A 25,048-nucleotide genomic window follows, 5' to 3' on the forward strand; every position below is an offset into this window, starting at 1 on the left:
GTTTTCATCTTAAAATGAAGTTTCTTTCTTGCATTCTAAATAGGCTCTACCTAATTTCAAACCCATGAACTTGAGTGCTATAGCTCATCTCTCAGAGTGTGGTTTTTAAAATAGCCTCTAAAATATTGGAGAACTGAAATCACATTCTATTTCTGTTTGAGAGAATTTCTGTTTAAGTTACTTCAGAGTCTGCCCCAACTATGCCTGTAATTTAAATCACTTTCTGATTTCCTGTGGAGGACCAGTCTATTTAACACCATAAAGTATTTAGATCCTTAAATAATCAAAGAAAATATGAGCTTGATGTAGGGATCGGCGCTCGGAAGATCTCGCGTTGTTACGGAAAGCTCGCGATAGGGATAAAGTGCAAACATAAGCACTAAAAAGTGCAAGGCGAGGCAGCGGTCAGCGAAACGCACGTAACCAATCATAGAACATATTACCTTATATGTACCGTCTAAAAATAAGCATAAGCATCTATAGTATATAAGACTAATGCACTAATAATAAATTGGCTTTTGTTGCATCCACCACGTTGGTGCCTGTGCTTCATTGCCCCTGGGACGGGATGTCCTTGACCGAAGCCCTCCGGTGTTAGAACTCGGTTGCGAGAAGCAACAAGTGGTGCCCCGTGTGAGGAAGGCGTACGCCGGCCGAGAACCGGAGCAGCTATCGGTGGACCGCGGGCGGTCGAGGGGGGATCCGGATCCATGGAAGGGGTGAGTCAGATTCTCATCCGGTTGGCTCGAGACGGAAAGCTTTCAGTGAAAGCGAAAGATATACAAGGGTGTCTCGAGTGGCTCCTGAAAGATGGAGCGATAACCCATCCGCGGGATATTTTTGGCCCGGAAGGATGGGGGGCATGCACGCAAGCGCTGGCGGAGCATGCGATGGCTACCAAATCAGCCAAACATCTGAAAGTGTGGGGCACAATCTTGCAGCTGCTGAAGCGGGGTATGGAGGAAAAGGAGACTATGTGGGCGGCACGCAAGGCACTGGGGTTGGACTGCCAAGGTCGCCTCCCGTTCACTGAGGAGCAGGAAACGCAAGTAGAAAAAGGTGAATTAGAAATAGAGCCAAAACAGGAAGGCTCGGACTCTGAAATTCTGACAGCACAAGAGGGAAAAGGGGAAGAAAAGCAAGTGCAGGAAGAGATAATGGCTCGTGTGTGTTTGACTTGTGGGATTATGAAACCAATGTCTGAAGGGTCGTGTCTGGGATGTATAAAGAAAGCATATCCGGTAACTGGAAAGAGGTTGAACCCTCCGCAGTACCCCTGGGACGATTTGCGGGAGGCAGAGCGTAAAGCACGGTCCACGCAGCCTGCTCCCTCGCCAGCTCCGTTGCCATCCGCGCCACCACAGTTTGTGGACCCAGAGGAATGGTTGCCTGGGCTAGCAATGAAAGCCCCGGAGGATCCGTTGGAGATGGCAGCAGAAATAGCCAGTCCGGAAGCTGGACGAGGAGCAGATAGGCAAAGATGGCGCGAGAGGGAAGTGCTGCGCCCAGGAAAGGGGAACCAGTGGCGGGCCCCTGATAAGCATCCTGACATTGCAGAGGAGGTTGAGGAGCTCTCCGAGCAGCTTGCGGCTGCGTGGGGGACGGAAGAGGGGGGAGACGCGGCAGCGGTCGGAAGCCGGAAACCGGGTCGGGAGCCTGGTCGGCTTGGGGGGACCTCTCGGGCCGGGAAGGCGCAAGTTAATGACCACAAAGTGCAGATGAACCTGCAGCAGTTACAGCAATTAGTTAATGAAATAACTGCAGAGGTAGAAAAGCAAAAGCGTCTGCTTCGAACCCGGTCTCCTGTACCACCCTCCCAAACAGAACCATCCGGGATAAAATTCACTGATTGGCGACTTATAGCAGATGAGTGCATATTGGGGGGTCTGACTTTGCGACCCATTGCTACCGCTTATCCTGTAAAGGCAGTAGCCGGGGGGGGAGTGGAATGGGTGGCCCTAGAGCCCAAAGCCGTACAGCACCTCGCGGCTACCATAGAGGCTAAAGGATTGGGCCATCCCCTCACATCGACATTGTTAGATAGCATTCATGCTGGGGGACTTTTGCCATAGGACTTACGCAATCTGGGAAAAATGGTGCTGAAGCCCACTGCCTTTCTGATGTGGAAGGACAGTTGGATTCAGCGACTAAGAGAGGAACTAACCCACGCGTGCAGATCAATATTTCCACAGGTACCGAAGTAGTGAAAGAAGCAGACGACCAGCAGAATGACGTATGAAGAAGTACAGTGGATCATCGGCGGTGGCTACTTGTTGTCTGTATTGTACTAGTTATGGTGAATATTGCCTTGCCGAAAAGACAAGGTGCTGCTATGTAGATACTAATGCCTGGCTATTTACTCACTGCAGAAGAAGTAATTGTCTTATTCCTACTAGCCTGCATATTAAGCTGTAAGCTGATTAGTTGGCGTATCTCACACCAGCCAAGAAATTGATGCAAGATGGGGTTTAGTCTGTTTGGAAGCTTAAATTTCATTGGAATAATGACCATCGTAGCTATATATGTTCCACCTCAACCCAAGACTAACATTTGGGTCACTATGGCTAATCTTACAAATCAGGAATCCATTTGCCTTGCCCTTTCGTCACCTGGTAACCCCTTCTCCACATGCCTTGTAGGTTTGCCGACAGATGTCTGGCCTTGTCCACTCCTGCCGTACTTTTGTGTTCTTCATGGCGACAAACCGTATTGTTCAAACAGCACTCCCGCATGCAATGCTAATAAGCCAAATAGAGTAGTTGAGCTATGGGATTTTTGGGTGCCATATCTCCCCGTTGCTCCTGCCGAGCCTCAAGAATTAGAACTGTTAGGATCTGTAAAAATGGACAGTTGTTTATACTTTAAGTGGACCAATGAAAAGGTAAAGAACATTAGTGCAACAGTTGTGAATTCAAGCCTTCCAGTTTATAGGAATGCATCTGAGTGGTGCCAATATACTGCCAAGCAACACTCACGATCCTCTGATCATCCTTTCTCTTTGCCTAGCGGCCTATTTTTGATTTGTGGTGATCGAGCTTGGCCAGGTATTCCCTCAAAACTTAGAGGAGGTCCTTGCTCGATAGGTAGATTGTCCTTATTGACACCCAACACATCCATGATTCTAAACATGTCCAGGTATTACTCCAGTAGGCGAATGCGACGCAGTGTACACAGTTTTAATAGCAAATGCCAGGATAATGTAAAGTTTTGGTCACCAGGAGAAATTATTGCAGCCTCCTTTTTAGCTCCAGGCGTTGCATCAGCCGGAGCGCTGGCACAGCTTAACAAGCTAGGTTGTTGGTTAGCTAAACAAACTAATGCCACGTCGCGAGCTATAAGTGATTTGTTAATTGATGTAGATTCTGTAAGACATGCCACTCTTCAAAATAGAGCTGCCATTGATTTTCTCTTATTAGCCCAAGGCCATGGTTGTGAAGAATTTGAAGGTATGTGTTGTATGAATTTGTCCGATCATTCTGTATCCATACATAAGCAGTTGCAAACCTTAAGTCAGCTCACTCAACAATTGCAAATAGATGATAGTCTAGGGTTAGACGGATGGCTTAAGAACTTAGGCATAGGCCCTTGGCTGAGAGACATCATGAAAGGTGGAATAATCGTTTTAATTGTAGTTTTAGTAGCAATGCTCTTACTGCCTTGTATAATCAGTTGCCTACAGCGTATGATTATCTCTATGTTTGATAACCAAAAACCAGCCATGCTAGCAGCTAACAGAAGCGTGAGAAATTATATAATGTAAAGCAGGAAACGCCCTTGTAATCAAGCTTCTGAACAACATCAGACAAATAACTGTGCAAAGCAGAAGCAAAATATTTAGAGAGCTTACTAGTTCCATATAAGAATTTATAACATAGTTAAATTAGAAGGAGTTTATTACAGTAACTGTAGCATTTATCGTTGCAGCGATTACAGTCTGCCTTAAGTGTCCGCGTCTCAGCTGCCTCATCCGGCGTCCAACAACAGCGTGAAACACTTCAACAACAACTGCATCAAACTGAGCACCGCTTCCTGCCTATCACGACATCTTAAGTCATGGGGAGGGGGAGATGTAGGGATCGGCGCTCGGAAGATCTCGCGTTGTTACGGAAAGCTCGCGATAGGGATAAAGTGCAAACATAAGCACTAAAAAGTGCAAGGCGAGGCAGCGGTCAGCGAAACGCACGTAACCAATCATAGAACATATTACCTTATATGTACCGTCTAAAAATAAGCATAAGCATCTATAGTATATAAGACTAATGCACTAATAATAAATTGGCTTTTGTTGCATCCACCACGTTGGTGCCTGTGCTTCATTGCCCCTGGGACGGGATGTCCTTGACCGAAGCCCTCCGGTGTTAGAACTCGGTTGCGAGAAGCAACAGCTTGATTCTTAGCCAGATGGTTATAAAGTATCTGCAGCAGAAGAAACTCTAGGATTTTGGTCTTATTGAAATAAATTTTAAAGGTAAATGGAAAAATATGAAGTGACATTCACTGACACAGTCCAAGGCTACATAAGTGGCACTATCTAAGGTACTCATGATGTAGAATATACAAAGATCAAGATGTCTCTATTCTGTTTTCTTTGTTTTGATTTCTGTAAGCTTAGTCAGCAGTTTAAGTTAGCAGATCCTTTTGGGTCTCATTCACATCTTCCTTGCAAGCGTTGCACAGGAAACCAGCTGGACTGGCTGTCATTTCTTCTGTGAATCAACAGTTTGGATTACCAGGTGCTAGAATAAGATACCAGGTACTTCTACGGTCACATTATGACATGAAAGTTCACTTTTCTCCACTCTCAGGTGAATGATTTTTGCATACTGAAAACATAATTCTTGTCTCATACTCTTTGCTTTTGCCATAGTGAAAAGTACAGTTAACAAATATATAACCAACTCACAACATACCTGTATTTAGTTCCACACAGCTGTAGTCATTGATCTTTGTGCTTAAGGAATGCTTCGTATGTGAGAAGTTGGTTTTGTGTTTCATATCAAATCCTCCTCACATAATCTTAGGAATGAATCTTATTATTTTTTGGTTCACAGTTCTATAATATGTAGAGATACTATTGCTGTTTTCTTTCTGTTTTGTCTTTTGAGATTTAAAAGAGAGATTGATCTGAAAATGAGAAAATAAGAATGGATGAACTGGTAACATGGAGTCAGTCTCTACCTCATAAATATTTCTCAGGGAAAATCATACATGATATAAACTCTTGAAATGTTTTTAAATTAATCTTTATTTTTATAGAGGAAAAACAAGTGATCAGAAAATAAATAATGAATAGCTAGTTGTTGAACTTCAAGTAGTTGTGATTTTCTGCTGCTAGACCATATACAATCTAAATAAGCAAAATGTATTAAATCTCTACTGTATTTTAAAACACTAATTTTTGAAGAACTAAAGACTTTTATGAGCAAATCAGAAGGGAGAAATCCTAAAGAATAAAAATAATGAATACCTGTGAGAAATGCTTAAAAGATAAGAACAGCTAAATCCTTACTGTGGGCTGAAATACAGGATGAGGTCCAAACTGCATTCAGAGGGATCTGAGGGTAGTAATCTTTCAAATTTGCCTATCACCAGCACTGTTGTTTAAAGGACTGTCTCCAGCACAGGGGCTATGAGAACCTGCACACTCTCTGATGACTGCATGCCAAAGAAGCTAATCCAACAACTTATTTTAAAAAGGGTTGAGAAAATTTTGGGCCTCTAATCTGCTCTCTTGTTTCTGACACTACATACTCAAGGACATGAAAGACCTTAATCCCAGAGCTGCATCCTTTTCAAAAGGTGCTCAAAAACCTTTGAGACATTATTTTGTTCATCTGATCATTCCAGCAGCCTTCCTCAGAGCTGCTACATGCATGCTTTGTAAGTGACACACAGAGAAAAAATTCTATAGCAGTCTTACCAGTTATGAAAATTTTCTTTCCTTTTGTTCAGCTTCAAAATTAGAAAAGGTAATAGGAGTTAGTTAGCTTCAGGAGAGTAACAATACCAAAAAACTATTTAATTAAAATTACAAGCCACAGCAGAGATTAAGAGTTTGCTTAATAGTTACTGGCTTGGAATCACAAATAGTCCCAGTTTGTATTTAGTTAGAATAACAGCAGGCACAAGTCCCTTACTTATAAAGTACCCTGGCTCATGTGAATTTGTTATTTTCCTGTCTATAAATACACAGAATTTCTGTTTATGCAATATGACCAATAACTTTCTGGATGTTCACTGTATGTAAATGAGCTATACTCATCTATTATTTTTGTCTTGAGTGCGTGTGATACGTGCTGTCCCTGTGAACCTGCTTGATTCCTTGAGAAAATTAGATGCCTTGTGAGGAAAAGATAGGTCAGTGTCACTGACAATATCAGCATGACAAGGCCAGGCCCAGAGCTGGAATATCACTGTAGCCAAGATAAGTGATTAGGAGAGACCTGACATGAACAGAGCAGAAATTTTGAATTAAATAGAAATAGAATTGTTTTGGCAGAGGATGTTTCTTCACGAAATTGTTGGTAACTGGAATTTGTAGGCACCTCTACTTAAAGAGAAAATTGCTTCTCTTGTTCTGTATCCTGAAGTGCCAGTGCCTACCAAGCTGCTTTGGGCAAATTTCCTTTTCATTAGAATCATTAGAGTGTATACTAATGTGCTGGGTTGACCCTGGCTGGATACCAGGTGCCCACCAAAACTATCCTCTCACTTCCTAACTGAACAGGGACAATAAAATACAACAAAGAGATTGTGGGTCAAGATAAGAACAGGGAAAGAGATCAGTCACCAGTGACTGCAATGGGCAAAATAGACACAACTTGGGGACATTAGTTTAAACTATTACTAAAAAATAAGAGTAAAATAATGAAAAATTAACCCAAATCATAAAAGCACCTTCCTCTCTCCTGTCCTTTTTTCCCAGGCTCAACTTTCTTCCCAAATTTCTCTACCTACTCATCTACAAGTGGCACAACAGGTCAGAGAGTTGGGTTTGTGTCAGCAAAACATTATTTCTGCTGCTCTTTCCTCCTCAGGCAGGGGACTCTTCACACTCTTTCCCTGATCCACAGAGGATCCCTCCCATGGGAGACAAACCTTCACAAGCAGATAGGTCCAGCATGGCTCCAGCATAGAGTCACAAGTTCTATGAACAAACCTGCTCCAGCATGGGCTCCTCTTTTCACAGATACACAGGCAGGTGCAGGCTTCCCATGGGATCACAGCCACCCTCAGGCATCCAGTTGCTCCAGTGTGGGATCCTCCATGGGCTCCAGGAGGATATCTGTCCTCCATGGGCTGCAGGGGCACAGTTGCCTCTCCATGGGCTGCAGGGGCACAGTTGCCTCACCATGGGCTGCACCATGGGCTGCAGGGCAATCTGGAGCACCTCCTCCCCCTCCTTCTCCACTGACCTTAAGGTTTCTTTCCCATTCCCAGTCTCTCTGGCTGAAATTACTATTGAGCATTTCTCCCTCTCCTTCCTACCTGTGTTATCCCAATAGTGCTACCATCATAGTTGAATGGCTTGGCTTGGCCAGTAGGAACATCCACACTGGATCTTCTGGCATTGGCTCTGTTGGATATAAGGGAAGCTTCTGGCAGCTTCTCACAGATATCACCTCTGTATGTCCCATCTCCCAAAGCCAAACCAGTGAAATTTGCTCTCTATGGAGAACAAATGCCAGGAAAGAAAATACCAGAACTGAATTGAGTTAATGAATTACTTTTAGAATTAATGTACATAAAAGTGTAACCTGACCTAAGCAGTGTTTAGCTGCAGCAGCAATGATTTCAGTAAATACCCTCTCTGATTCAGCTGCTTTGTGTGCTGTGTACGACCTTGGGCCAAGAGGAGGCTGACTGTTCCTCTTTGTGTCATGCGGCTGGAGTGTAAAAGTGGTTAAAGTCCTTAGATCAGCATTCAGACTGAATTCTCCTCCCTTCTCCAATTCCGTTTAAATATGTATATTAACTATATAATGCTTTAAAATACCCGTCTAATGTCTGTGACTATCTAGAATCAAAAGTAAAGATTATTGATGCCATAACATATGGGAACAAATTCACCAGGAAAAAGGGAAGAAGGGGATATTTTAGTGCTCTTCCCATCACTGAACATGGAAGACAGAAGAATGAACTCCAGTGTGACATTTCATGACTGTGCAGTTCACCCATTTAGTCTTGGCTGTATTTGTTTATTTTTAATTATGACAACTGAACAGGTAAATATACTCTTAAAATTCAGTTTTCCATGTTGAAAGGCAGCTGTATAAACAAGATTTGACTACTTCTACATTATTTGCAAATCTTCAACTTTAATAGACACCTCTCTGGTATTTGTCATGTCAGGTGGAAAATCAGAGTGAAAAAGATAGCATCAACTGCTCCTTGTGTACTCCAGGGTTTAATTGCTTATGAAGCTTCAATCTGATTGAAGATTCTCTCAGACAGTGATGAACCTGGGCATGCCTTTCAGGCCTCTTTGGTCACAAACACTCTGTTCAGTAATTAGTCGAAGTGACAAATCAAAACCTGCATTGCCAAGGGGTTCTTTCCAACTTTCATCTCTTCTCCCTCTCCAACAAAAATCACTTTCTCAGTGGTAGCAAAACTTCTTAAAACTTCAAGCATTGGCTGCAGTTAAAAGGGATAAATAGAAGATATAGATTTATCTTCTAGATTTCAGACTTTTATTTTTACTTCCATGTATGGTCTCAGCAACCAGCATTTCTGAAGTATTCCATACATACAAGTTGATGTCTTATCTATCTTCAGCTGTGTGGTGTGTGCTTAACACTTTTCACAACTAGGGGATCAGGAAAAAACTTCGGGAAACATAAAGGGACAGAGATGACTCAAGTTCAGCACTGTGAAAGAAGAAAAATATGCTACTTTAGACAGCAGAAAGCCTAGATGATTTGAGCTCAGACTCCCTCTTGCTTCAGTTCCCATTGAACCATAAATGCCTGCCCAGGGCAGAGGAATAAAGGGGTATGAGGAGGCAGCATTTCAAAGTCGTTCTATCTTTACAAAGGAAGAATAGCCACTGATTCAGATGCTGATTATATGTGGCAGTTCTGTACTCTAAAAAAAAAAAGAAAATCCTGACAGATTAGACATAGCTACATGTATTTTTCATTTCCAATAGGCAGGAAACTAGGTTGTCCTAGATCGTCTGTCTTCCACTTTCTTCCACTCCTACCCAGAGCCTGGAAAAAGAAGCAAACAAACAAACAAATAGTCATGAGAACATCAGCCTTGTCATAATTAATGAAATATCATTTTAAATGTCATCTAGCCAAACATATCATGAACATTTCTAATCTATCTAAATACTGGCTCATAAATTGTAGCCCTAGGTAGGATATTGCCTTGCATTTAGGACAGCAAATATGCCATTGTCTGTTGCAGCAGGCTCAGCAGCACAACAGAGGCATTCTTGAGCATTTTATTTTAGTTTGCACTGGAAATAACCCTAGAAGCAAGTGTCCATTTCAAGGATTTATTTTCAAATAGGTTGATAGTTTTGTAAACTTCTCTTTCCAACTTAAACTGATGAAAACTTTGGCTTTAGTCACTTGTTTTCTGCACTGTTTTGTTGAGAGAATAACAGCTTTTCCACTACAAATAACAGGTATAATAGAAAGAAAATCTTGCCTTCAAGATGTCAGTAGCTAGAAAAATTCCAAGTCCAGTCCTCCCAACACTACACACATACTTATCTTCACTTGTATGTGTGGTTCAATTGAAACCTCTACTTTGTGCACCACTCGGTGTGTAATTGCATCTGCTCAGGCAGGATGTATTATCTGGGGGAGCCTTCCTGCCCAAAGAAGCAAAGGGTAGCAAGAAGTAGCTGTGTATCTGGTCTACCTACCTTCTGTGTCAGTGTTCCATGTTCAATGTTCAATGAAAATAGAAAGCATAGAATTAAAACATTACAGAACAAGAATTTGCCCAGGAAATTACACTTTTATATTCTTTTCCTTCCTGCACTAGCTTTGCTAAATTTTTGTCCTATGTTCTAAATACCAACAGGAAGCAGTAAGTAAACAAGACCTTTAATTTTCATGTCAAGTAATAGCACGTATTTTGCATTTGCAAAAAAGGGCTCAATTTTGTTTCCATTGAAACATGAAATAAACATTGTTTTGTTTTGTGCTGTAGCTATAAATATTTCTCAATTTTCCAGTTCCTGAAGGTCTGTTTAAACTGATAGGACATCAGATAGTCTCTGCACTTACTATCATTGAATCCTTCTTGGTGTACTTTCTGTTTCTGTAACAGTCTACAAATAAAGCTTGTGTAATACCAGAGTATGTGGATATCAATATAATTTTATCCAGTGGAGGTCTGATTGAAATATGATTGCTGATGGTGGAATCTTTCCTCTGATTCAGGCTCGGTCAACAACAAAAGACAAGCCACTGAAGAAAGCATAAGCATAAAATTTTTAGTAGATCTGTGTATTTTTCTTCAGGGAATTTCACTTTTTGAAAAGAGAGCAACCCTATATGAAATTTTTATGCTAAAAATAATGCTTAGTTTCTTTTGTCTGTTTGTCTCTGGACAGAAAGTATTCTACTGTATTTTAAAAATGCCACTGTTCTTCTTTTGTTACACTGCACTAGAAGAATTTCTATGTAAAATATCTAAGAAACCAAACTTTATTAGTTAATTCTAAAAGGGATGACTCATAATGGAGAAGAGCAATCACCTGTTACATTGTTTCTCTTCAAAGGAAACAAAACATTCAACCTACTTCTATCCCTTAGGCAGGAAATGTAGTAATGTTAGACATTACATAAACACTGTTAAATAATACAAATTTTATTAAGTTGAAATCGTCTATGGAATAGGTCAAATTCATCCCATATGGAGCTCTACTGAGTTGAGCAGGCTCAGATCATCTATTTCAATTGTGTGCTGCTGTAATTGTTTGCGTGTCAATTGTTTCTGAGAGCCACTGTACTCAAAACCTCACAAATGCAAAGGATCACAACTTCATTATTGCCAGCTCCATTGTTATGGGGTTTTTTTGAGAGGGTAACTGAAGTTACATTTCAATGCTGTTGTGCATTCATTTAATCACTAAAGTGTATTTCTGCAAGAGACAGTGATAAAGCCTACAATAAGAGAGTCCAGTTGCATTTTCTTAAAAACACAGCAGTGATTTTATAGTGGTTAGTGAACAGCCACGTTGAAATAGACATATTAAATCACTAAAAAATGTATGTGATTTTTTTTCCAAGGAAAGTAACACCTGGAACCAGAGTTTACACTGAAGTCCAGATACCTAGAGCTATTTGAATTTAATTGCTCTCGTGGGAGTTAGGATTTTAGACAGCTTTAAAAATATTCGGACAAGAAGCAAGAAACCACCATGATACTGAAATATTTGAATTCCCTTTGAAGTCAGTAGAAATCACGCAGCTCTTAAACAAGAGCCTGTACTTTGAAGGTTCAAACTATAAGACAGAATATTTTTTTAAATGTTTCATTTAAGTAAATATTAAGAATGATATTAAATATCAATAATAATAATAAAAATTATTATTATTAATTTTAAGAACACATAAATTTAGGTGTGAATCTTTACAAAGAATTCCTTAATATTCCATCTTGTCAGAAAAGGGAAGCACAATGAATTTAGAGCAAGACATTTTATTTCTGTAACTAATGTTTCCCACATCTTTCTCATTTTTATAATTTCTTAATTGCTTTTTACAAAATGGGGAAAACTAAATGCAGTCATAAACTAAGGAAATTTCTACAAAGGTACCAGTGTGACACTGCTAAATGTTTCAGTAGCAAATATTTTGGAACTCTAGTCACTAAATGAAATCATCTGCCTTAAATTCAGTGGTGAGATTCCTAAAAAGAATAGGGAAAAAGTGAAAAAAAACCTCCTTTATAACAAACAGAAAGATTCACAGAATCTAATGATTTGAAAAATTTAGAAAGAAATAGAAAATTCTTGGGAGATCCACCTATTCTAGACCAGAAGGAAGTTCAGCCATCATTTTTCCCCCTTTCTATGGAGATTCAAGACAGGCCACTACTGTCCTTCAGAAAGATCACAATTCACAATGCACACAAATTGGGCGGTCTATCAGTATGTTCCCCAGGCTGAGAAAAAAGTGAGCATCATTAGAAGTTATTGGCTAGAGTGTTCATTTGGGAAACCCAGTATCATACCTCAGGACATATATTGTATATGTCTGCATTTTCAAGACCTCTCTCATTTCTCTGTTCCTAAGAATTTTTTTTTTTGACATCTTACCCTATTGCAGACTTTGGGATGGAAGTCTAGAGAGAACTTATGTTTTCCTCCCAAAACATTTATTGCCAACTGGAATTATGATTTCTTGCTTAAGGAATGGATGTCCCCTACCTAGGGCCAAAAGCACCACTTAAAAAAAAAAGCACAGCTCAAGATATAACAGGTAACTGAAACCTTACTATGTGAAGATTGTAGGGCTTCAAACTGTGGGTAGTGATGGTTTTGTTCAGTGCCAGGAAGGTAAGTGTTCACTAAAGTATTCAGTATATTACTAAAGGTAATATTGATAAACCAAAGCAGAATTTAGATTATTTGTGTACCAAACACTGCTATAGCCCTTAAGGTATCAGATATAGGCAGTTTAAGAACAAGGAGTTTCAAGTTTCTCAGTGATGTCTAATTCTTGATTTAGGAACCTGCATTGGAACAAATTCAATTAAATTACTTTGTGAATTTGACACAAAATCACCAAGGAAGTTTAAAGTTAATAGGAGACTGAACACAATTCAGTGATCTCACTATCAGAGCCCTCTGTTCAATATTTTTCAGTATTATAAATATTGTTCAGTATTCAGTAGTGTTCTATATTATTCAGTATTTTCAAAATTATTAAATATTTTTAACTAGGGCAAGCCCAAATAAATACATCAGTTCCCTTCCAGTAGTAGTAAATCAGTTGAGAAATCTACATATCCACCATTTAAGTTTATTGTAAGACTGCCAGTTAACCTAACAAAGTCGTTTTCTAAAATGCAAGAAGGTTTCAGCATCTTCTGGTCATAAATACTAAATCAGTTCCCACACAAACACTGCATAAACCTTAGCTGACACTTTAGATCAAAACTGTTGACACACATCGTGCTCAGAATGGATCATATAACAGCTTCACATGATTTAACTGAGTCATGTATTGACTTAAACAGGGCTAATGCTTTCTCCTTAAAACATTAGGTTGAATCAGTAGGAGGCTGTAGCTGTTATTCACCTCACTCTTAGGTGTAGAAATCAAAATAACTCTAAGTAACTCAAAAGATTCCCTAGCCCTGCAAGGAGCACGGATGTTCAGAACTGAACATGCATGGAAAGACCAAGAAAAAAGTGAAAGTTTTACTTAAATAATTAGCATCAATAAACATGAATACATATTTGAAAATCATTGGCCAGTTTAATGATCTTTAAAATGAATTAGAAACTTTCTCAATGGAAAATGCAAATGGAGGCTGTACATTAGTAGTACATTGCAAATAACATTATATGTTTTATTGTGGGAAAAATTTTGACTGAAGGTAGGTTGAACAATACAATGCTAGCTCCTCTGTCTCATCTAATGAAACTAGTTGTAATTAATTTCCTCATTGAACTTTAATTAGAACCATTTAGGGTTATGGGAATATTTTGCACCTGAAGATATTTCTGGGCCACTCTTTTGTGATTACTCTTTTCTCCTGTTAACAATAAAAAATTCCTAGGCTCTACTCCAAAAATACATGCAAGACAATTGAATTGGATTGAAATCCCAGTTATAGACACACATTAAGCTCCTGTCTATAATTTTCAAAGACAATACCACAGACTATAAACCCTTCATTACTCCTTTCCACTTCCTCTGCATGCTGTCAGTCAAATACATAGCATTTAATAACAAAATCAAAGGGTGGCTTTTCCACCTAAAATTTCAATATGCTTTTATAAATTAGAAGTTCAGCCCTATAACTGAAGATTGACAATTATCAAAAGATAATAAGATTATATTTCATCCCTTTAGGCTAATTCTATAAATGATTTCTTGAACAGCATCACATATTTGCAGTCTGGCATGATGTAATTTCATTTTGCACTTGGGACTGAAGGGATCATGCCTGGGATTCAACATCACTAATATACAGTAATTTCACGAATACAAGCCGCACGGACTATAAGCCGCATGTCTGGGTGTTGGCAATCATTTCGTTCTTTGTCCATAAATAAGCCGCACCTGAATATAAGCCGCTCTGTCGTTCGCAGTGAGGACCCGCGTGCAACAAAGTTGCCAAATAGTAACAGAATCGCGGCATGGCAGGGTTTACTGGCTCGGCTAAGGCTGTGCAGTCTCGGCCCGCTCGAGGCTGCTGACGGGGCCAGGGGGCTCAGCTCGGTGGAACCACTCGGCGAGGCCACTCGGGGCTGGCTACCTCTGCCACTGGGCTCGCTCGCCCCAGCCGGGCACTGCCCCATGATGGCAGGCAGGGACGGAGCCCGCCGGCACCCGCTGCGGCGGTGGTGGGCGGGGACGGAGCCTGCCTGGTCCTGCCGTAGCAGGCGGGGACAGGAGCCCCCCCGCTTACCCCACAGCCTGCAGGGATGGCAGCACGGGGTCCCCCCGTCTCTCCCCCGGGCTGCGGGAGAGGAGGGAAGGAGGGAGCTCTCCTGCCTCTCCCTGCCCTGTGATGCCTGCAGGGAGCCAGCTCCACCCGCGGTGCAACAGAGTAACAATTCGTAACAATCGCGAAATGCCGGCTTTTACTGGCAGGTTGCTCGACTCGGCACCTCGGTTTCCACTTCTGAGGTTGGAAATGTCAAAAAATTATTCACATATTAGCCACTCCTGAGTGTTAGCCGCATTTCTGGTGTGGGAGCAAAATTTTAGTCAAAACGGTGTGGCTTGTATTCTTGAAATTACTGTACTTTTCTCTCTTTCAAGACATGAGCTTTCCTTAAGCTGAAATTTTGCTGTAAATATTTAACAGCTGGCTGGATTCAAGAAAAAGAAGACTTAGTCATGTTGCCTTCAAACAGCTGTAATCTTAACTTTTTGATAGGAAAAAAACAGCCAATAGTCCTATGTTCTGTTTTATATTTACCAGAAGACCAAAACTCTCACATTTATTGAAATACCCCTGATTCCAAGATCAGCATTCTGGATCATTTAGTCAACTTTTCTGCTGACAATACTTATTCCTTCAGCTTATTCTTCCTTCAACTCAATTTATTGAATGTATAAATTTAATAATTTCAACATGTAATTACAGTAATTTCACGACCATAAGGCACACCAAACTATAAGGCGCGCCTCCCAGGAGTTGGCAAATTTTGCAACTTTGTAGATCATATAAGGCGCACCGGACTATAAGGCACACTTTTTTTTTGCAGTGAGGAGCCACGTGGCATGCAACAAAGTAACGAATTACTGGCAGGTGCTCAATTTGCAAACATTTTTCAAAGGTTGGTGTAGCCTTTAAACGCAGCCCCAGGTGCCCTCCCTGTGCAGCGGGCCCCGGCATTCCCACCCACCCTGGTGCCCGCTGGCATGGCTCACAGCTCACGGCTCCCACCGCCCGGCTGCGCTGCTTTCCTGCAGTGGTGGCCGCAGCCGTGCCACTTCTCCCCGCTTCCCCATGGTTGCACCACTTGTCACCACTTTGCTGCGGCCGCAGGGACTGCGCCACCACCGCTGCCGCTTTTCGGCGGCTTCAGGGGCTTCACCGGCGCCGCTTTTGGGTAGCGCAGGGGCCTTGCCAGCACCGCTTTTCAGCGACCACAGGGGCCTCGCCACTGCCGCTTGGCCGCAGCTGCAGGGGCCATGCCACCACTGCTTTCCCACGGTCGCCTGGGCCGTGCCACCACTGCTCCGATGCCGCCGCCGGGCGGGCTCTGCTCAGGGTTGTTGTGGGCTCGCACTTCTCGTTCCCCCCGTGCCCAGGTGGTGCCACCCAGCTTCTTGTTCCACCTGGACCAGGACCAGGCGGCAGCTCCCTCCCTCCCCTCGCGGCTCCTGCCGGCGGTGCTCGCCCGCTCCCACCCCACCTCGCGACTCGGCACTCCCACGGCACCACCCCCCCATTGCGGCTCACACTTCCAGTTTGGCAAATTTCACAACTTTGTCCATTATATAAGGCGTACCGGACTATAAGGTGCACTTCCGAGTTCGGGGGAAAAATTTAGTCAAAAGAGTGTGCCTTATAGTCGTGAAATTACTGTATTTATGCATAAACCTTGAAGTACTGGAGAGTAGGGAGCATACATTTTTATTAGGAAATGAAAGGAAAAATGGCCATGGACCTTTGTTTCTTTCTTTTTAAAGTGTATTCAGAAGTTTAAGCAGACACAGAAAGAAGAGTTTGGTCCCATCTGTTATCACACAGGAAAGCTGAGATATAATGAAGGTTGGTGTATCAATTTTTTTCAAGGACATTGCTGAAGTTACTGAAACATGAGAACAATATGCACAGAATAGAACTGAAAGAAAAAGGAAGAGGAACTCCCTCTCTGTGGTGATGATGGTTACTACATGGTGGTCAGTCATGAGACTGCCTGGCTATCAAGAGGACTTTGAAAGGTGATGCAAAGACTTTTCGTATTATTCAATAAAGATTTTTGGTGAAGTTGTAGAGAACACATATAGAAGCAAGAGACTGTGTCCTTGCTTGCTTAAATATCTTTGGGGATTCTGAGACTGTCCTGTTCACAAGCCCTAAACTGCGATTGCAGTTTATTGGACTGGTAAGGGAAAATATGTGAATAATGAATATTTCATATCAGAACATGAGAATTTTGGTAATGACATTTATTACCAGAAGTGGGTTAATATAAATTATTTTTCATCCATGTATTTAGATCTATGACTCATTTACTTTTTAACCGCAGTGCTGTTATTTTTCATTTTTACATTATTAGTACTCCTTATGATACACCCATGATTAAAGAGTAATGAATTACTACTCTCATAGTTTCAGGAAAGAAGTTTTGAATAAGAGCTGGAACTAGTGACAATTGACTAGATGGGATGACTCCATAAGTATCCATATCTTTAGCTTAACTATTGAATAGATGGGTACATAGAGAAATACATAATGAAAAGGACTAATAAAGAAAGGAACTGACTACTGCCCTTCTCACACCACATTTTCCTATCTATTCTCCTTCTCTGTATTCTATCTGCATGTAATTGTGCGATCTTCTCCATGTTTCTTTCAGAATCCATACCATCTTCAGAACAACAGCAAACTTTCTAAAACGCCATCAGATTAAAAGATTGTGATGTACGGAAAAAAACCCAGACATATGTTGCAGTGTGATTTCAACCATCATATTCAAGCCTTTCTCCGACCCACACTGTCTTTTTGTTGCAGTCTCCTCTTTTGCAATGTATAGGTAAAATAGCACCCTTTATCCAGAGTGACCTTTAGCTTTACCAAGCAAAGTAAGTGGAAGCAGAAATAAAAGTAATCTGAACAGATGTATATACCTGTTACAGAACTTGGCATCTAATGCAATTACCAGCACCCCTCTTACAGAGCTGATGTTTCCAAGGGCAGTTCCACTTACCCAAAACAGAAGTCTAACATATATCACTCATCCTTACTACATGTTTATGCCTCCATTGCTTCTACTGAGACTCAATTATGACACCATTTCCATGACTATTTTTGCAATAAGATACTTTGTTACATTCAGAGAAGAATATTCACTTGTTCTCATACGTCAATAATTATAATCTTTAAAAAAATAAAGGCAATATTATGGTTGGAAAGTAAAGAGTAAAAAGTGGGATATGCTAGTTTGTCTTCCCATTGTAATAATGTTTATTAAAAAATCTATTTATGCTATTTAATGAGCTAGGAGTTTTCCTTAATGGTCTCATAAAGCATTAGCAGATAAATTTAATGTAATCCTATTTATTGTTTTCATAGAAAATGTACTTGAAGACAGAAAACCAGCTAATTTGAATAGTATTAGAAAGAGAGCAAATGGATTTTGTTCTGGGATTCAGTGACAGGTGGAGCCATGAGACTTGAGCCATCTCCATTTGAGTTATTGATCTAGATTGCTTTTATGGTAAACATGGGAAAACATAATTAAGAGGTCAAAAACTCCAACCCCAGAAGTCCTGCAAGTTCATCTGAAATCACTACTTCATTTGTAGATGTCTTCAAGATAGAAATCTAACATTTATGCTTTTTGTACCCTATGGCTTATTCAGTATGAAGTTTACATTATATGCATTGTTACAATCAAAGGGGTTATTTTACTCAGACATCTTTATTCTGACTGAGCATTTTCTGGCATAGTATTTTCTGTATGTAAATCAGTACTGGAAGGCAGAACTGAACATTTAACAATGGTGACATATTTAGCTATTAAAAATTAATCTCTATGATGTTAAGGGAGGAGAAAGGGTGACTTTCCTGATTAAGGTCTTCTGGTCAGCTCAGAAATTTCAATTATTTTAAAAATAATCTTTTTCCTCCTGTCCCAGATGTGGAAGAATGTGAATAGAAAATCACAGTAAAAACAATTCTACTTGGAGTTATGTGTACACTTAGAAAAATAAATGTTGACATTTTAATCCCAGAGATAAGGATAATCATATTCATAAACCATTTTTTGTACTGATCAAACAATTTTTTTCATTTACTTCCTTAGTTTTTCTCCTAGTAATACTTTGTTTCAGCTTTTAACACAACTAAAATTTGTGTGAAAAACTTTTCTTTACCTACTATTCCTTAGTTTAAAAATGGAGGCATTTTTCAAGCTTGCTATACTTATTTAAAGAAATAAAAAAGTAGTGATGAATGTTCAGATGAAAAAGGAGAGGATACATAGGCATGTATTTCTTTGTCCAGCAGACAGGGTTTTTAAAAGTAAGCCAGATCCTGACCTTCAAGATGCCTGTCCATATATTCAAAAGGATAGTCCTGTTTTTTAGACTTTTATAAAGAAGACAATTTTTTTTAAAAAAGGGAAATTGAGAACAGATGAATTCACAATTGTTTCTGAGGTGAGTTTTGAAAGTAAAACAGAAAGGGCCAGATGTTGATACTCAAGTCCACTAATACATTTAGTACCAATACAGACTCAGCCCTCACGATGACTTCTCTATCCCTAATGGCCCAGCCTCAGCAAAAGCCCCACATCTTCAAGCAGCCAGAAGGAGCAACAGTCTGGGCTGTTGGCTGACTTAAAAGCCATACCTGTATCCCTATATTCAACATTAGAGAATAAGCACTAACTTCCAATCCTGTTAAATTCTTAGTTGTCCCTGGCTTGGTTTTTCAGGGCAATAAACAGTTCCCAGTGTTGTTTAGGAGTCAACCCAAGAAATTTCCAAAATGGTTACTTGGTCATGGTCATTTCACTTTAAAAGTTAGGAGCTTTCAAAATTGACCATTTTGTCTCAAGCTTCAGCCCAGAAGACAGATCTTGGTACATTTAATCTTCTATTACAGTCACAGGCAGTAATTCCAAATCCTGAGAATCCAAACAGGTATGTGCTCATGGGAAAAATCCAGTGTTCCCTTTAATACCTTCAGAATTGAGTCACTGAAGGAATAAAAGAATAGGAAGCAAAGTTGCCTGGTAAACAGGAGAGAGAATCAACAAAAGGATTCCCATTTCCATATTTTCTGAATTCTCTTTTTCAAAAAAGTTAATTATTTCAGTAGGCATTTCTACTCCTTACCAAAAACCAACTCATTGTAACATAGATTTGAAATAAACTAGTGACTTGTAATCTACATGTTTGTTTTCTGTGGACACATAATATAGGGATACTTTGCTTCACTTTTACATCCAAAGAACATGACCTATGTTTAGCTTCCTTGCCTTCTGAGTAGTTCTGCTTTAGGGTATAATCCAAAAGAAAATCAGCCTTAATGGACTTCTGACTGTATCTGTAGTCTATACTTTTGAACTCAAGAAAGTGTTCTAAATGTTTTCAAACCACAAAAAAGTCTCTTGTTCACTTGGACCTTAGATTAAGGTGGAACTTTAATCCTTTAATCTTGTGGAAATATTTGAACAGCATGTAACACTGCATGGATGTTAAAATTATCTACCATTTTGGACCTGAGCAAGAATATTTTCAGTTTATGTTGTGCTTGTGTGAGTCGTTTTATAGACAGTACATTAAAATGTTTGCAAATAACAATCTACTGTGTATCTTTTACCTCTTCTGCCCTTTTGTACTTCATTGTCCCTCTGGTGCTAAGTCCCTGCAAATAATTTTTGTCCCCCTTTTCATACCCAGAGCCTGAAGTTCTGCAGGCAAAAGTGTTAACAAATAACTCTGTCATCAAAAGAATTCATGTTTCCTAAGTGAAACACTAAACGACATATTTCCAAACACATTTTTCTGTTTCCGCTAAGCTCATGCTCCCTTTGGAAAAGGACTTTGGAGATGACCTTATTGCCCCTGAAATTATCCTCCCACCTATGCAGGCACACACATGCAGTCAGTTACTCATGGCAGATCTCTGGTTCAGTGCCCTGCGGGGATCACCATTGTGTCTGTATGTGTGTGTGTGTGGATAGTTTTAAGGTGACTCCAGATATCCTGCTCTCAGGCATACTCAGACCCACCAAAACATGGCATGTAAGACCCAAATAGGCAATGCTTTAGGAGTTTCTGTGTCCTCCACTTGAATCAGTGAGCTGCTCTGGCTTGTGATTCTGACCATCCTGTGGGTACTTTCATGAAATGAACCTTACTTGTTGGCTTCCAACCCTCTTCCCCTTGGGCCTTCTCCGCGGGACTCCATGGCCCCTGTGTGGAGTAGATGAGTAGGGCAGGGAGTGAGTGACAGAAGAGCATTTCATAAGAAAACAGGAAAAGTCACAAGCTCCCTATGTTTGGGCTCCATGCTTGAGCTAGCAGATGTTGTGCACAGCATGCCCAGGGCAGGGGGGAAGCGTGATCCCCATGATTCAATGAAGAATCACAGAATCACAGTATCACAACGTCACAGAATGGGTAAGATTGGAAGGAACTGCAGTGGGATCATCTGTTTCACCCTATGTGCTCAATCAGGGTCGTCCTAGAGAACACTGCCCAGGTTTGTGTACAGATGGGTCTTGAATATCTCTCAACCTTGTCAGTGAGCAAGCACAGCAATGGACACAGGTCAGTGAAAGACACACACACCATTTTACTGCCATGGTAAAGATCAGGCACCGTGATGCTGCACAGGTTCCTGACTGCTACTGTAAAGAGGATGCAGACCTTGCTGCAGCTTTTTGGTTTCCTTAGCTGGTTTTCATACTGGGCTGAGCCATGTGCCTTCTTTCTGCATGCATCTCCGCTCAAAAAGGCCTTTTGTTTTGTTTATCAACAACACGAAATGATCAACACCAACAAAGACTTGAAATCGAAGGTGCTTTGTCCTCTGTAAATCAGGGTCTTTTTGCTGTGACTGTAACATCTCAAATATTTAATTTCAATTTTAATGAAGTTGCTTTTCTTGATAAAGGTCAGTGCTGTCAACACAGGAAAATGTAGAAGTTCAAAGTAGCTTGTTTGCTCAGAAGATTGAACTTTTGAATTGATGATACACATTAATAGCACTTAGTGTTCACAGTAAATACACAGTAAGATGAAATTCACTAATCCATCCTATTTATTAGGATTCTGAAACAAATCGTGAAGGCTTTCAGATAAATATCTCTGAGGGTTAATGGATTGAGAGTATGTATCACCATTGATTTATTTCATCATAAATATTACAGTTTGAGTTTCTGTATTATTCTACTTTTCTAGGAACTAGGAATTAATTTAATGATTTATGTATTTACAACTTTCTGAGTAAGGATTTTTATAAAATAGTTGCTATGAAATTGTTGCTATTCTTGGAAGTTCAAAAAACATTTTTTCTTAGCTTAGATTTTATAGAAATAGGGTCAGCAGACCCCTGTCCTGTGATGTCTGTATCCTTTAGCACATGGTCAGGTGGTTGGTTGTAGCTATGTCTTCATCTCACAGAATTTCTGCTCTCACTCCGTGTACCCACACTAGTTGTAGCAGAAGTTTTCAATGGAGACTGCAATGCAGGGCACAGAGTAATATAAGGTTAAAATAACACATAAATCTCACAGGAGATGTTAGCAAACTACTTCCACTATGACTAGCACATCAAACAAAATTCACTTGAGCCACAGAAAGAAACTACAGTGAGGAACTGAGTGAAAGGTTAATTGGATTGGCTTTCTATACAGAAAATGAGTGGCTATTATTCTAGTTATTTACAGAGGTCATGATACCAAGAGATCATTGCATGCTACATATGCATGAGAAACCATTACTTTTCATGTTCCCCCTTTAATGAAGCCAGTGACTTGTCTCTGATCAAACCATTACTTGTTTTGTGTTAAATAGATGGACACATGCTTAGCATAAGTGCCAGGCATTGAAAACAAAACTGAGAGGCACGAAAAGGCACAGGATTAGGAAAAAAAAAACCACCAAAATATTTAAAAAAACCAATAAACTTTCGAACAATGTTCTCAGGCACATGGTGTCATTCTTGAGGCTCCCCTGTGCAAGACCAGGACATCCTTGTGATCTCTTCCAACTCAGAACATTCTATGATTCTTTGCATGAACTCTTCAAAAAGAACAGATTGGAAGAGTCATTCTATGTCAAATACGGCATTATCTGTTTCCAAATAATTTGCAGTACAGAAGGAATCCCCTTCAATATCTGTGTATTCTAACATGATGTTAGAAGTATGCATGAAGTATAGGATAGTAGATACTAGATGCTGCTACAAACCACCAAATGACACTAGAGAACAGAATGATGGTTTCTCAAACCTCTACCTGTGATGGCATAAAGGGAAAAGAACTGCTTATATTTTGTGATTTCAACCTGAGTGACTTAAGCTTTAGTTCACATGCTGCAGGTGCTCAAACAGCCTTACAATATCAGAATATCACTGCAGTCAGTTTTCAAGTTCAGGAGAAGTTATAGATGACAGACTGAGTTTCAATCAATCTTTTCTTATAGGTAGGAAATTTGGTCAGAGCAATAAAATTACTGATAGCTCAGGACCAACAGAGGATGGTCTCTTTATGTTTGCTCTGATAGTAGGATAGAAAACAGTGCATGGCTTTGGTGTGCTAAATGTGACACTTTCATAGAGCTGCAAGAGAGGATCCAACATATACAACTTAAAATGGAAAAACAGCCCTTCATTTTAAAATAATTAAAAAATATTAACTATATTTAAAAGAGAAAAAGAGAAATTTGATTCTCAAGACAGGCTTCACAGCTATTTTTCCTTCAATAACTCTATGAACATTCCCCCAGCTCACAATCCTAACCTTCAGTAATTCTGAATAAAGGTTATTTTGAGGCATTTTCCAAATTTTAAACATAAATGTAGTCATCAAATGGTCATTCTTCTGATAAGTGGCAGGAGAAGGAGAAAAGCCTCCCACCAAAGTCAGATGTGTCAGCATGGTATCTTTCAGGACTGTTCCTCAGTATAATGCCTTTCCCTCCTGTGCTTCATTCTGAATGTAAATCCTCTGCTGAAGAGCTGGGTTACTTAAAGCTTCTTCTGTAGGGAAAACTTTCATATTACAGTAATTTCATGATTATAAGCTGCACCATTTTGACGAAAATTTTGGTCCGTAACCCGGAAGTGCGTCTTATAATCAGGTACGGCTTATATACGGACAAATAACGAGAAGTTGCTGTTTTAGTTTGGAGGACAGATGTCTGCTGAGAAAGGCAGGAACTTCTCTTTGAAATGGAGAATGTAAATCCCCTCCCTCCAAATTATTAGAATTTTGAAATCAAGGGGCTTTCAGGCAAAAATATGGGAATTAGGAATAACAGTTCTTTACTAGGGAAATTAAAAGAGAAATACAATACTACAAAGAAACAAACTCCAAACCCTGACAAAGTCAGAATACAACCTGACACCCCGTCAGGCAGGGTGTTGGTAGCAGTCCCATTAAATGGTGGCTGCATCCTCCTGCAGTGACAGATGTGATTCAGCTGAAGCAGTGCTCCTGTAGAAGGTGCAGTTTCCCTCTGGAGGTCCAGTGGTGATGTGGAGAAATTCGGTTTTCCTCTGGAGTCCAGTGGAGAAAGGTGCTCCCTTAGTGTCCCAAAACCTCTGTTTTTATCTTGGTAAGAAATGTTGGGCTCTTTCCCCTGGCTGGAGCAACTTCCAATGGGATGCAGTAATTTTATCAGTCACACAGTGGGACTCAATGGGCCATTAGCAGACAATGACTCCCTGGAGGAAGGATGGGTTGTGAAAAGATAAAGAACAATGCCCCGCCTGGTTTCAATGGATGGCCCATTAGGAGAATATCTGCCATGGAGATAAGGATCACTGCCCCCACCCTCAACAGAGGGTGATAGAATAGATACCTTTTATCACACTCTGTTATTGTAATGTGCGGCTTATAATTGGATGTGGCTTATATATGGACAAAGAATGAAAAGTTGCTGACACCCGGAAGTGCGGCTTATACTCAGTGCGGTTTATAATAGTGAAATTACTGTACTTTTTTCCACCCTATTAATACTTTATCTAGAAGAAATTCATCTTAGGGTAATTTCTAGAGCCTGATAAAATGCCATACATTGTGTCTTATATCAATCAAGGGGCAAACTGTAGCCACCTGAGGTTCTATTTCATTTTTTTTCTTTCAGATTATAAAACCACTTTAAATATTTTTAAAATAATAATTTTATAATTTAAAAAATGGCCCATTTCAAACAGAGATTAATTTAAGGCCCTACATATTATGCATACAGTCAAATTGTGTTACCCTGTGGGCATGTTCTAACTTCCAAAACTATTAACTTCAAGTATTCTCCAAAAATCCTAAGACTTCAAGTTGCAACATCAACATAAAACATCTTGTATTCTTCTTAGTGTTTTGTTCTAGTAAAAATAAACACCTTATTTTTCACTTGAACTTGTTTGTTATCCATATTTTTATAACAGACTTTATAATTAAATTATGGCCCTTAAGAGTATTAAATATTTC

At 40.1% G+C, this 25,048-nt stretch overlaps 1 protein-coding gene across 1 annotated transcript; it reads left to right on the forward strand.

The window, feature by feature from the left end:
- The first annotated feature begins 307 nt into the window (after nucleotides 1-307).
- Nucleotides 308-4,294, forward strand: LOC116994689. The gene is made up of 2 exons (XM_033056581.2): nucleotides 308-3,446; nucleotides 3,925-4,294. Exon 1 carries the CDS (start codon nucleotides 711-713, stop codon nucleotides 2,070-2,072), a length of 1,362 nt encoding a protein of 453 aa, XP_032912472.1. The 5' UTR covers nucleotides 308-710; the 3' UTR covers nucleotides 2,073-3,446; nucleotides 3,925-4,294.
- The last annotated feature ends 20,754 nt before the right edge of the window (nucleotides 4,295-25,048 follow it).

The sequence above is a fragment of the Catharus ustulatus genome, chromosome 3 (genome assembly GCF_009819885.2).
Source record: "Catharus ustulatus isolate bCatUst1 chromosome 3, bCatUst1.pri.v2, whole genome shotgun sequence".
Taxonomy (NCBI): Eukaryota; Metazoa; Chordata; class Aves; order Passeriformes; family Turdidae; genus Catharus; species Catharus ustulatus.